The sequence below is a fragment of the Megascapheus bottae genome, chromosome 22 (genome assembly GCF_031878675.1).
Source record: "Megascapheus bottae isolate mThoBot1 chromosome 22, mThoBot2.hap1, whole genome shotgun sequence".
In the NCBI taxonomy this organism is placed as follows: Eukaryota; Metazoa; Chordata; class Mammalia; order Rodentia; family Geomyidae; genus Megascapheus; species Megascapheus bottae.
In genome coordinates, this window is record NC_143530.1 from 1312016 (window position 1) to 1324882 (window position 12867).

The window sequence follows — 12867 nt, forward strand, 5'->3', positions numbered from 1 at the left end:
AAACATGGAACCACAGTTCCAGGAACCTCTGGTTCTGTGACAGAGTGCTCAGCAATGTGTCAAGCAGTGGTCACGTCCCTTGGTTTAAGTGAGAGGGAGGGTTGACTGCCACCCTGCAATACGCCAGCTAGTGATAAGAGGGCGATTTAACTAATTAGGACCCTTGAAGAGAGAAAACCTGCCTTTTAGGGTCTTGCTGTTGACTGTGCAGTGGGTAGCTGCTCCCCCTGTTCAGAAAGGCTCCTCGATGAATTTAGGGCAATGCCAGACTTTTGCAGGAGTTGTGGTTTAACACTGCCATTTAAGGGCAGTTCTCTTGGGTTTGTTGACCTTCCACAGGCTTAGTCATAGAGGTACAAACAGTGTGAGATTGTTGTGGTCTCTGGATTGTTAAGAACCTTTTGAATGTGGTAGAAAGGTCTCAGGAGCCCTGTCTGGGGAGTGGAGTTGTTGCCTTGCTGTTTTGTGTAGGAATTACAGCCCTGAACTTTGTGAGAGCTAAGAAAGCAGCTTGGGAATGAGTGGAGGCTGTTTTATCAAGCCTGTCATTTTTTTCTTTCCTCTCAGATTGAAGTTCAGTTATTTTGGTACTGTTACTAAACTCTTCTGGTAAAGTTTTCCCCAGAAAAGTATAAGTTTTTCTTTCTGTGTGTGTGTGTGTGTGTGTGTGTGTGTGTGTGTTTATTTATGTGTGCGTGGGTGTTGGGTGTATGTTCTGAAGATTTATTGGGGAAAGTTTCTCCTTCCACGTATTATGTTACCACCAAGAGATAAGGGATTTAGGCTGAATCAGAAGAAAAAAAAATGCCCTCGTCATAGCAAGTGGACTATAAGTTTAAAAGTGTAGCTATTCCCCCTCCCCTTAGTGGATTTGTATATTTGTAGACAATTTTTGTATAGTTTATAGCATTTTATAAAGTTACTACAAATGCACTACACCTGTTCTGCTCTGCTGCCTTAAAGGTAAAGCCGAGATCAGAAGTTAGGAAGACAATGTACTAGAATATTAGATTACTTTTGCCCTAAAATCTTTCTTCCAAAGTGTAATATGGTATACAAGTTCCTGAGAGTAAGATGATGGCATTTTTCTGACCTCTCACTCCTGGTAAGTAACCCTAACCGAAGCCAGTAGCAGTGATGCTGGACTTGACACTCGTGGCAAGTGACCACAGCTACTTTGTAGAAGTAGAGACTTTGAAAATAACATAGAAAGGAAAGAGTCTTGTGCCAAAATGTTGTCTTCACACTGTTGTGATTTCTTATTGATGTATTGGGAACTTAAAAACCTCCTTGCACATTTATGAAATCCTTTTCAGTTCTCATAATTGCTTTGATTGTGTGTAATTGATTTTTTAAACATTTAGTATTTTAGTGCAAGAACAGTTAGCCAGTATGGGCATTGCTTATAATGGGTTTTCTGTTTAAAAAAACAAAAAACAAAAAACAAAAAACCCAGCGTGGACTTTAGTCTACCCAGGGCCTTGTAGTGGAAGTGATCACTGACTAGGGATTCGTGGGCGTGTCAGGGCAAGCCAGGGCCGGGAGGCTCGTCTCCGGTAGCCCCTTCATTCTCAGACTTGTCTTTGCATACTGTGGTTTTCTTCCGATGTTCTTTTATGGTGCTGGTGGCCCTAGGGACGTCAGGACCTCATGCCTGCGATGCCAGTGTCCTACTCCTGAGCCTCAGCCTTAGCCCTCACCTGCTGTTGGAATATTTACCTTTATTCTGCTGTCCTATTCTGTTTAACCACTCCTTGATTATTTATATAGTGACTCAGAGTGCCCAACCCTGTTTTACCCTAACATTTGCCTACAGTTTCCTTTTCTTAGTGAAAGTAATAGATACTTCTCAAGCATTCTCCAGGTCCCACACTACAAATGTTTATGTTGACTCTGAATGGACGGATGTGGCTGCCCCCAGTGTCATCTGATAAGAGACTGATGACATCCACCTGAGCACGCAACTGTAATTTTCCTACACTTTTTTCAGTTCAACAAGTCAATAATGGGTATAGGGCCAGGGCTAGAATTGGGGTGAGGGAAACAGACAGCAATGGAGTGTGCAGTGTACTCGCCCTGTTGGACCCTGAGTTGGCTGGGGAGCACTGGCAAGGTCCTGCCCAGTGGCAGGTGGCAGAGCGGGAGGATCCAGGGCTGCTGTGCTGGTGACCTGGCACAGAGGGCAGTTGAGGGCCTGGGCCCCTTCTGAATGACCGGAGGGCTGGCTGTGTCAGGACCTAAACCGTTTCAGCACATTCTAGTCCTTTTCTTGTCCTGTCCTGTCCTTGGTGCCCCAGCAGGCCATGTGTGTCTTTTCTGTTCCTGTGTTTTGGCAGCTGTGGCACGTGTTTGGCATCTGGGTCCACTGTATCTTGCCTCTCTGCTGCTTTGGGTCTCAGGTGCCAGCCTCCAGCCTGCAGCATGTATCCTCACCAGCACCTCGAAGGAGTCCTTGCCCAGTAGGGTCTGTCTTGAGCCCATTAGAATATGTCTCCTTAGCATTGTCTGAAATCTTGGATCCATCTTAGCGTATTTCTCCTGTTTTCTTTGGATAACTGTTATTTCATATGATCAGAAGAACAGAGGAACTGTACTTTTGTGTTTCTCCCTTGAGACTATCGCCCTTAGGTCTATGCCCCTTAATTTTTCTTAAATCTTGTGTCTGTCTTATCACTTTTCTCCTTAACATTTTCCAGAACTCTTTTCCTGGAGTTAATTGGAGATAATAGTTTTCTCCTGCTTTGATAATGAAGCACTAAGGAGAAGAGACATAATTCTGTCTTTCTGATTTATAGGTAATCTGATTTGATACACTTAGTATCTCACTCTCTGGTATTCCCAATGACTTTGATATGCTACAGGTTTATGTTTGTGTTTTGATGAATTTTTTTGCCTTGATACTGTTATTTAGAAGGTAGCATAGCACAGGAATAGACACTGACAGTTAAACCTTTACCTCTGCAATGTTTGCTAGTGTTGTTCTTCGCTAATATAACCCTTACCACTATGGCTCTTCTAACTGCAGGTGTTCCAGAAGGAAGAGATAGAGCCTCTGCAAGTGAAGCAGCAGGATGTGAACTGGCTGGGCCAGGGCCTCATTCAGAGTGCAGCTAAGAGCACCAGCACGGAGAGGCTGGAGCGGGACCTAGAGGAAGCCAGCGCGAGGTGGAAGACTCTCAATAAGAAGGTATGCCCTCCTCCCTCCTAGTGCTCCCAACCCATTACTCTCCACCATGAGCACTGGTGGTATTCACACCCGGCCGTGGCCCTTCACGTGGCTGCACACTGCATGGCTCACTGGACCACATGTGATGGAAGCAAACAGGGAAGACAGCAGTGCAGCCCACGGCCCAAGGCCCAAGGCACCGGTACTGCCATGCAGCAAAGCACCGATGGAATGGACGAAGGCTCGGTGTGGAAAGTCTTCTGACTTTCAAAACAACCTGGAACCCCCCCACCCCGCCATTGTGTAAAATCGACTCATCCACAGGTTGGGAAAAAGCTGCTGTGCTTCTCTTCCAGCCTCACTGTACCCTGAACTCCAAATGCCAGCGTACCTAAGGAGGCAGATCCCAACTCTTCCCAAATTCCAGTAGTGCCCTCACATCTTGAGACCATGGTGGCATGCAGAGGCAGGCTGTTTTTCATGTGACTTCAGGGTGGGAGGGTCCCCATGGGAGAGTGGTCCTCACGCAGTGGTGTTGGTTGTGGCCCGTCTCAGAGGGCGTAGTGCTGTCCTCACTCCATGGGGTGGTAGTGTTGGTGGTTGTTCATTGTTCTGCACAGGTCTCTTTTTTGTTTGTTTTTTGTTGGTCGTGGGGCTTGAACTCTGGGCCTGGGTGCCATCCCTGAGCTCTTCATCTTGAGGCTAGCACTCTACCACTTAACTACAGTGCCACTTCTCATTTTCTGGTGGTTAATTGGAGATAAGGGTCTCATGGACTTTAGTGTCCAGGCTGGCTTTGAATCGCAATCCTCAGATCTCCACCTCCTGAGTAGCTAGGATTACAGGTGTGAGCCACAGCGCCTGGCTCTGCACAGGTCCTAAAACCCCATCATTCTTTAAAATTGGTTCCTGTTGTAGTATTGCTTAAACAAAACTGGCATTCAGTGTTGGGTGTAAATATATTTCATGAACTCTTAAGTACCATGCCAACTAAAGCTTTGTTCCTTGAGGAAGTGACCCATGTAGGACATAGAGACTCCATTTACTTGAAAGCAAAGTCCTAACTCTTCACCAAGTTCACAAAGGGGCCCCAGATCCTGGACCGGGGAGACTTTAGTTGGGTATATTATGGTTACTTAGCAAAATAAAAGTCTGAGTCTTTCTGTTATAATGCTTGCTTTTCATCCGATTTTGATCATTATGCTTGATATTCAGCGATAGAAATGGAAAATTGATCTCAGTGATAAGAATGAAAGGCCAAGGTCACAGTTTTTCTCCATACCTTTATAGTATTTGAGTCATGCATTTGAGTATTTGTGGCATGCTTACCGTGCCTGCATGCCACATGTCCAAGCTCATGAGAACCAGTGGCTTTGTGACCAGTGTCCTCCATGGCGCCTCACCATTGGGGCCTGGCCTTCACAACCTTGGCTTCCAAGCATACTTACTGTGGCTCAAATCCCTTCCGCTGAAGTGCTGCCCACTCCTTGTCCTTTGGGTGCTGTCAGTGGAAAAAGGTTGATGATCTGGAAAACTACACATGAGAGGTGGTGACTGAGGGCCGATTCTCGTAGTTCATGAAACAAGTGCTAAGTGGGGATTCATTGGTCCCTTGCAGGTGGCCCAGCGAGCAGCACAGCTGCAGGCGGCCCTGCTGCACTGTGGGAGGTTCCAGGATGCTCTGGAGTCCCTGCTTAGCTGGATGGAAGACACAGAAGAGCTGGTGGCCAGTCAGAAGCCTCCCTCTGCCGAGTTTAAAGTGGTGAAGGCCCAGATACAGGAGCAAAAGGTAAGTCAGTGACACCTTTGTATTATTGCCTATTAACTTCTAATATTGGAGAATTTAAAATGTGTCTTCAGATTTATGTTGTTAGGGTACCTTGCCACCTGGCTCCTGTCAGTCATTCAAACAGCACTTGCTAAATATCTGCTCTGGGGAGTTGTTGGTATCAGTACTGAGGAAATATCACAGGGTAAAAACTGCACAAGTCCCTCTAGGGCCCTGAAGCTTATTGGGACAGGAGGGCTAAGGATAAAGACAATAAAGTGAGTCTGTGGGCTGTGACATGGACAGTGTGTCAGGAGGGGCTCTGAGCTCAGGTGGGGAGGGCTGTGTGTACAAAGGGCATGAGTGAGAGGGCTTCCCCTCAGATATCCCTCACCAGATAGTCTTCTGTTCTCTTACGGGGTAGACTGGTGGGAGAAGGCAGCTTCTGGTAGGTTAGCCCATGAAAAGGCTGGTATTGGACTCGATATACCCAGGTTTTGTGGCCATGCTAAAATGACCCACCTGGAGACATACTTTCTGTGCACAGAAGTTGGTCCCCTGCCGTTTGTTTTGATTTGATGAGATACATCATGTTAATACTGAGTTCTGGTTCCCCAGATCAAACATTGTTGTAGGCGTGTTGGAATGTATAATTAGAATTAAGTTGAATTTTATAAATGTCTTGTTTGGTTTACTTTGGAGAATCCTCACCTGTCTTTCTGGAAATGATAAGCAGAAACCCTCTTTTCTAGTTTCTAGCCTCTGGTAAGATTTAAATTGCTGCTTACACTGGTCAGAGACCTCCTGACAACTTCTCAGCCTGGTCTGGGTCTTAACTGCATTGCTTGTTATGGGATGCTTAACATGGGAAAGAGTTTTGAAGACAGTGGTTTGTAGTACAGACAGAGCAGATAATTATTGAATGGCTAGGAGATTATTTTTTCATTCAAGTCAGAGGTTTGTACTTTTGCCATGATCCACTGGGGTTATCTCAAGTTTTATATTAGAACTCAACACTAAAGATGTCAGCAGCCTTAACAATGTTTATATATTAAAAAAAAAAAAACCAAACACGAACCCTACCCCAGGCCCTTGTGTCTGCCAGTTTCAATGAATGGTTAAGCCAAATCAGTTACTTTTATGCTTCCACTCCTTACATCTTTTTATGCATGCATCCACATAAACCACTTATTTCTGTTACATATCAAAAGTATGTAAAGGAAGTGGTGCTATGGCTCAAGGGGTAGGGCAGTAGCCTTGAGGTGAAGAGCTCAGGGACAGGGCCCAGGCCCAGAGTTCAAGTCCCACAACCAGTAAAACAAAACAAAACAAAAAGTATGTAAAACAGGACACGGGGGTCATGGCCGCCATGGTAGCCTGTCTGCCCAGGAAGCACAGGGCCCTGCTTCCATCCCCAGTGCTGGCCCTAAGTGTCTAGAGCACCATTTGTGCATTGGTTTGTATGTGTTTCATGTACTTTTTTTTTTGGTGGGTCATGGGGCTTGAGCTCTGGGCCTGGGCACTGCCCCTGAGCTCTTCAGCTCAAGGCTACCACCCTGCCCCTTGAGCCACAGCTCCACTTCCCGTTTTCTGGTGATTAATTGGAGATGAGTCTCATGTTCTTCAAGGCTGGCTTTGAACCTCCATCCTCAGATCTCAGCCTCGTGGTAGCTAGGATTGCAGGCGTGAGTCACCACACCCGGCTTCATATGCATTCTTTCTGTCTGCCTCTAGCTCCTCCAGAGATTGTTGGATGACCGAAAATCTACCGTGGAGGTTATCAAGCAGGAGGGAGAAAAGATGGCTGCAACTGCAGAGCCTGCTGACAGGACAAAGGTGGTGAAGCAGCTGGGCCTGCTGGACCGCAGATGGGAGGCCCTGCTGGGGAAAGCTGAGGCCAGGTGATGACCACCCCGGGCTCTCTGGGAGCGGAGTGGGTCCAGGGCCTCCTCTCCACAGTCCCCACGCTTAGCTGTGTGTGGACGTGGGTGCAGGGACCGCCGTGCCCTTCCTCCTCCTCCTCTGCTACGTGACCACCAACCACACCATTCCCTCACCACCCTGTCACCTCTGTCCCGCTAGCCAGGGCACAGAGCTAGGCCCCAGGGCTAGGCCCAGGTGACCCATGAGCCGGTCAGGTCCCTTCTGCTTCTGTGGCTCACCCAGGTACAAACGAGCAGTGGTGTAGCCGTGGAGAAGTAATGACAAATACGATGCTTTCAGGTAAAAATCCTGGGTGCTGTGAGGCTGCAGGGGAAGAAGAGCTGGGCGGGGCAGGAGAGGGGCAGTGGAGCTGTGTGAAGAGAGGAGGAGGAGGTGGAGAGGCATGTGGAAGATACTGTTCCTTCCTGGAGGCCGGGAGCAGCCTCCGCTCGAGTTCACTCGCAGCAGCGCATTCCTGCTACAGAATCCCCGTCATTGTTTGAACTCGGCAACTGCAGTTAGGTAGACACCCTGGGAATCAGTTGTGAAAATGGAAGAACCAACCACTGAACAGGATGGGTTTGTTCCACAGATTCCTGTTTTGTTGTTGTTGGTGGTGGTGGTGGTGGTTGTGGGGCTTGAACTCAGGGCCTGAGTGCTGTCCCTGAGTCTTTATCTCAACGCTAGTGCTCCGCCTCTTTGAGCTACAGCTCCACTTCCTGTTGCATAGATTCTACTTCCTCTGGAACGAAAGCAGGCAGGGAGAAGGGCCTTCCATTTAATTGATTATGAACTGCGGTAGGGAATGAGTTTAGGGCCACAGTGTGAAGTGCCCTTGATGGGGCTGAAAGCCCTGCTTTATTTGGGCCAGCTGACTTGCCCTTTGTAATGCTCTGAACATCATGCCCTAGCTTCCAGGAAAGATACTGCCAGTAATGGTTTTGAAGAAAAATGAATGCCCACCTTTCCACTTTACTGCTACAACTACTATTCTTCTCCTATAGCAGTATCAAATGATGGGATATTAGAAATAATTATGATTCATACTTACATATATGGTTTATAACTTTGGTCACTTAACTATAGTTTTAATCAATTAAGCACTATTACAGCTGAACCCTGGTTGTGGTAGCTCACACCTGTAATCCTAATTACTCAGTAGGCTGAGATCTAAAAGATCAAAGTTCAAAGTCAGCCAGATAAAAAAGGGTTCCTCAGACCCCCATCTCTAAAATAGTCACCAAAAAGCATGACTGGTAGCATGAATCAAGTGGTAAAGCATTAGCCAAGCAAACACAAGGTCCTGACTTCAAAATCCATTACTGCAAAAAACATTATGAAACAATCATTTCCATTGACTCTAGATAGATGTCTGAATTTAGAAAAAAAGAGTCATAACCAGAGGTAATCCAGAAATTAAAAGGAAACACACGTGGTTCCATCAAAGGTCTTTCAAATGTTTTGTATACATGTAGTTTGTACTACAGCCATACAGTAGTAGTATAAAGATTGCCCCTGTTTCTGTAACTCCATTTCTCTTTGTAGACAGATAAGTTCTCTAGCCTATAATTCCCTAGGAATTACGGTTAAGACATGAGGTTAGCACAGCACCACTCTTGACTGTGAAGCAGGCCCTGACACAGTTGATTGGACTGGATGCTGTACCTGGACTCTGCTCTGTACAGCACAGTCCCTAGGCACTTGGGAAAAGCTGAGGCTGAGAAAGCAGGTTTGGACCTGGGCCTCTGCAGCTGAGCAGAGAGTTCTCTAAAATGGTTCCAGAACGGACTTCTGCCCATGATAGTGTGATCTGTGAAGCTTTGACCACTGCTTCTGGCTAACACAAGGGACACTCTGTGCTGTTGTGAAATAGCATTCACCCCATCTCGGGGAGGTGTGTCAGGTTGTGTGGCCGCTTGGTTAAACAGCCTGCATGCTGGTATGGAATGAAGACAGGATGTGTTCTAACAGCCACACGCGGCCTCTGTGCACAGCCTGTCCTCATTGTCATGGCCGTGTTGCTCTTGATAGAACACAGCGGGACATGGCTGTAATGGCCCCCATACACATCAGGATCACTGTTAGAGAAGGCCGAGTGCTCCAGACCTCCACGAGGTCCAGATACTTGGGGACGGTTTGTTGTTCAACTTTATTGGATCTAAGAACTATTATGACATGACCTTTAAATGGTAGACTGAAATGTTACCCTTAGGTAACATCTACCAAAAAAAAGGTTTAGGACAGAGCAGAAGAATGTGAGTGAAGATTTGTGTTGACTGTTTGACGCATTCTTCCTCACTGACTGACCTTCATCCTGGCACGCGTACAGGAATCGTCAGTTGGAAGCTATCTCCGTGGTAGCCCAGCAGTTTCATGAAACCTTGGAACCACTGAATGACTGGCTGACGACCATAGAGAAGAGGCTGACGAGCTGTGAACCCGTAGGCACCCAAGCATCCAAACTGGAGGAACAAATTGCCCAGCACAAAGTAAGATGCAGATCGCACACCCACCAGAGGCACTTTTCCATTGCTTTATGGTTTTGTGACATGAGTTTGAGTTATGTGTTACTGTTTTGTTTTGGCATAGTTGCCAACTAAATCATTCTCAAGTGTCCTTTAAGTTCTGCTTTCATTTTTTATTTGTCCATTCTTTTTATTTTCTTCCTTTGAAACTTCATGTAGGCCTTAGAAGATGACATCATCATTCACAGTAAACCTTTACACCAGGCTGTTAGCATTGGACAGTCCTTAAAGGTGTTGAGCTCCAGGGAGGATAAGGAGATGGTGCAGAATAAACTAGACTCTTCGCAAGTGTGGTACATTGAGATTCAAGAGAGAAGTCACAGCCGGTCTGAGCTCCTCCGGCAGGCCTTGTGTAATGCTAAGGTTTTCGGGGAGGATGAAGTGGAGCTGATGAACTGGCTGAATGACGTGCATGGCAAGCTCAGCCAGCTCAGAGTCCACGAGTGCAGCCCCGAGGGACTGTGGAAGCAGCAGGCCGAGCTGCGGGTATTTTCATTTATTTAAGTTTTTTCCACACTCATTTCTGTTGTTATTTTATCTTATTTCTGCCTCCTTTCATGTCCATTGTGATTTATGTGATTCTTTTTCCGTTTCTTTTATATGGGAATTTAATTCATCCAGTTAGCTGGATTGTTCACTTTGTGTTTTGTGACTTTACTATGGGACCCTCTGTGCACCAGTGCCTCAGTCCTTCCACATTGCAAGTTTTCACAGGGCCCCAAGCATCTTCCAGAAAGAAGGGTGTGGTGAAGCACAACCATGGGCATGGGTGGGACGGGAAGAGTTATAACTAGGAGAACAGTGGCGATGTTTGAGTCTGTGAGGGGTTGGCCCACACTCCCTCGTTGAGAGCTGAAAGTTTTCTGAGAATAACAAATGATAACACTGTTTGCAGGTTCTACAAGAGGACATCATTCTCAGGAAACAAAGTGTGGATCAGGCACAACTAAACGGCTTAGAACTACTCAAACGAACCACAGGTGAGAGACAAACCACAGCTGAGATCGCTCACAAATCAGATTATCATGTGGACAGCAGGTGTATCGCCTTTGAAAGATTTCAGCGTAGAGGAAAACACAGATGATCCTTCTCCAGGATATGGATCCGCCCTTTGCATTGAAGGCCAATCTAGAGGGTTGTGGAGTTCGATCCTCCTTTTTCCTCATGAGCTCATTTGAGCTCCTGATGAACACTGTGTACATTACTCATCCCTTAAAGAGCTTTGGCAGGGCAGTCCATGATGAAGCTACCTTGCTGCTGCTGTAGAAGGGGGCAGACAGACATGCAGGTGGTGGACAGTGTGGGTTTTTTAAAGGTAGATTGCTTCACAATGACTCACATTATGGCAACTTACCAACTTACTACTACCATGCTGGGGTCACTGTGAAACAGAGATTGTTTAATATCTGCAGGAGAGGAGAGTCTAAGAGGGCTGAGAAACCAGCTTGCCTCAGGAGCACTCAGTGAAATCCATATGCAGTTCAGTAACATGTGCCGGGGGAGATGGCGCACATGCTCGGGGACGTGACACATGAACTAGGAAAGAGTTCCCTGATTGTTCGGATTTGGAGGAATGCCAAATACTACAGAACCCTGAACTAGGAATGCGACGCTAGGATACCCTTTCTGTGTAAGGGAAGTACAGGCAGGCAAGAATTCCCTGGAGAAGTGCGCACGAGTAATGAGAGGTTAAGCATTCTGCCCAGTGGGATCGGGAGTTTGGCCTAGTGGTAGAGTGCTTGCTTGCCTAGCATGCCCAAAGACCTGGGTTCAATTCCTTGATACTACATACATAGATAGAAAAAGCCAGAAGTGGAATTGGTGCTGTGGCTCATGTGGTAGAGCTCTGGCCTTGAGCAAAGCCCAAGAACAGTGCCCAGGCTCAGAGTTCAAGCCTCAGGACTGGCAAAAATAAAAAAGCATTCTGCCTGAGGCGATAGCAGCCTGTGAGCCAAAGAAGCCCATGAGTTGCATCGACCAAATCTTAGCCTGTTTTTGCCCCTGAGCCTTGCAAGCTGGAGGCTTGGAGAACAGGTCAAGATACCTCTTCCATGTGGTGAAAGGCACACTGAGTGCCTGATCGCTCATTTCCATTTGTAGTTCTGGAGCTGATTAAACTTGCTAGCAACCCCACAAAAGATGACAGCCTAAACGAGAGCTTGCTACTCTTGGGTCAGATCCTCCTTTGGGATCTGTACAGTGTTACTGAAGTCACCCGGCTACCCTTTTCCTAAGGAAATGCCTGTCTTTGACATTTTAGGTGATGAAGTTCTAATCATCCAAGACAAATTGGAAGTCATTAAAGCCAGGTACAAAGACATTACAAAACTGAGCGGCGACGTGGGTGAGACCCTGGAGCAAGCGCTGCAGCTCTCAAGGCGGCTGCACACCACACACGAGGAGCTGAGCACCTGGCTGGGCCGAGTGGAGGTGGAAATGCTCTCCTTCGAGTCCCAGGTCCTGAGAGCAGAAGCTAGCCAGATGCAGACAAGACAGAAGGTAGGCCTGGTTCACTGTGCTTGATCCGCTGGCTGCCTTCTGGGGTGTCTTCCTCACATAGGAACGAAGTCGTTTTTCTTCCTGGCATTGCGTCAGTGCTAAAGGATGGCTGGGGACCCAGCACAAACAACTGTTTACACTGTCAGGAACCCAAAGAAGAAAATGATGTTAGAGTTTGTGTCAAGAGTATTATAGTTGACAGAGTAGGCTGTCACACCAGGAACAGAATAATAAAAACCTGAGAAAGGACAGTGACCACTATTTACGTGTAGTTAACGTAGACTGTTCTGATCATAACATAGGGCTGGAGTGGTCCTTGGAGTCACTCTTATTCTCAACACTCCAGCCTCTGTCCCTGTCGTCCCCAGGTACTGTCTTCCCTGGTAGACAGTCCTCCCTGGAGTATTATTGTTCCTGGAATATGATCATCCCTGGAGTCACAGGGCTGGAGGTGAAACTCACCAAACCTGCAACAACTCAACTGCAATGACTTTATACCAGTATGTCCCAAGTTTGAAGGTCACTTAATTCTGGCTCAGGATACCCTAACTCTACTTGTCATTACTTGAGCACATAGATTCCCAGAAAACCAAGAACAGTACCTGTGAACTTGCTTGGTATCTGTTTTCCCAACTTTAAATTTATTAAACATCACAGGTAAATTTTTTCTATTATATTAGCAATAAATGATTGTTTGCACTTCTCTGGAGGCAATTTTCCTTCCTCAAAATAGCCATAAATAACAAATAGATATTTACTTCTTTTTATTTTTTTATTTTGTGCTGGTACAAGGGCTTGAACCCAGGGCCTTGGGCTCTCACTCTGCTTTTCCCACTCACACCTACCACTTGGGCTACACCTCAGTTCAGGCATTTTGCTGGTTCACTGGAGATCAAGTTGGCAGACTTATTGCTTGGGCTGTTTTTGAACGGCAGTTCTCCAGGTCTCAGCCTCCTGAGTGGCGGAGACCAAGTTTTATTTAACTC

At 46.6% G+C, this 12867-nt stretch overlaps 1 protein-coding gene across 7 annotated transcripts in view; it reads left to right on the plus strand.

Moving 5' to 3' along the window:
• LOC150047545 (dystonin-like) overlaps positions 1–12867 on the plus strand; it is a 287691-nt gene that overhangs the window by 222449 nt on the left and 52375 nt on the right. For 5 of the 7 annotated variants that reach the window (XM_090355460.1, XM_090355461.1, XM_090355456.1 and 2 more), the window contains 7 exons: positions 3026–3187; positions 4785–4955; positions 6669–6835; positions 9187–9346; positions 9542–9868; positions 10278–10362; positions 11643–11881. In XM_090355460.1, coding sequence (XP_090211586.1) covers positions 3026–3187; positions 4785–4955; positions 6669–6835; positions 9187–9346; positions 9542–9868; positions 10278–10362; positions 11643–11881 — 1311 coding nt within the window. The remainder of the gene's footprint in view (positions 1–3025; positions 3188–4784; positions 4956–6668; positions 6836–9186; positions 9347–9541; positions 9869–10277; positions 10363–11642; positions 11882–12867) is intronic. The other 2 variants (XM_090355462.1, XM_090355459.1) reach the window with 1 other exon arrangement.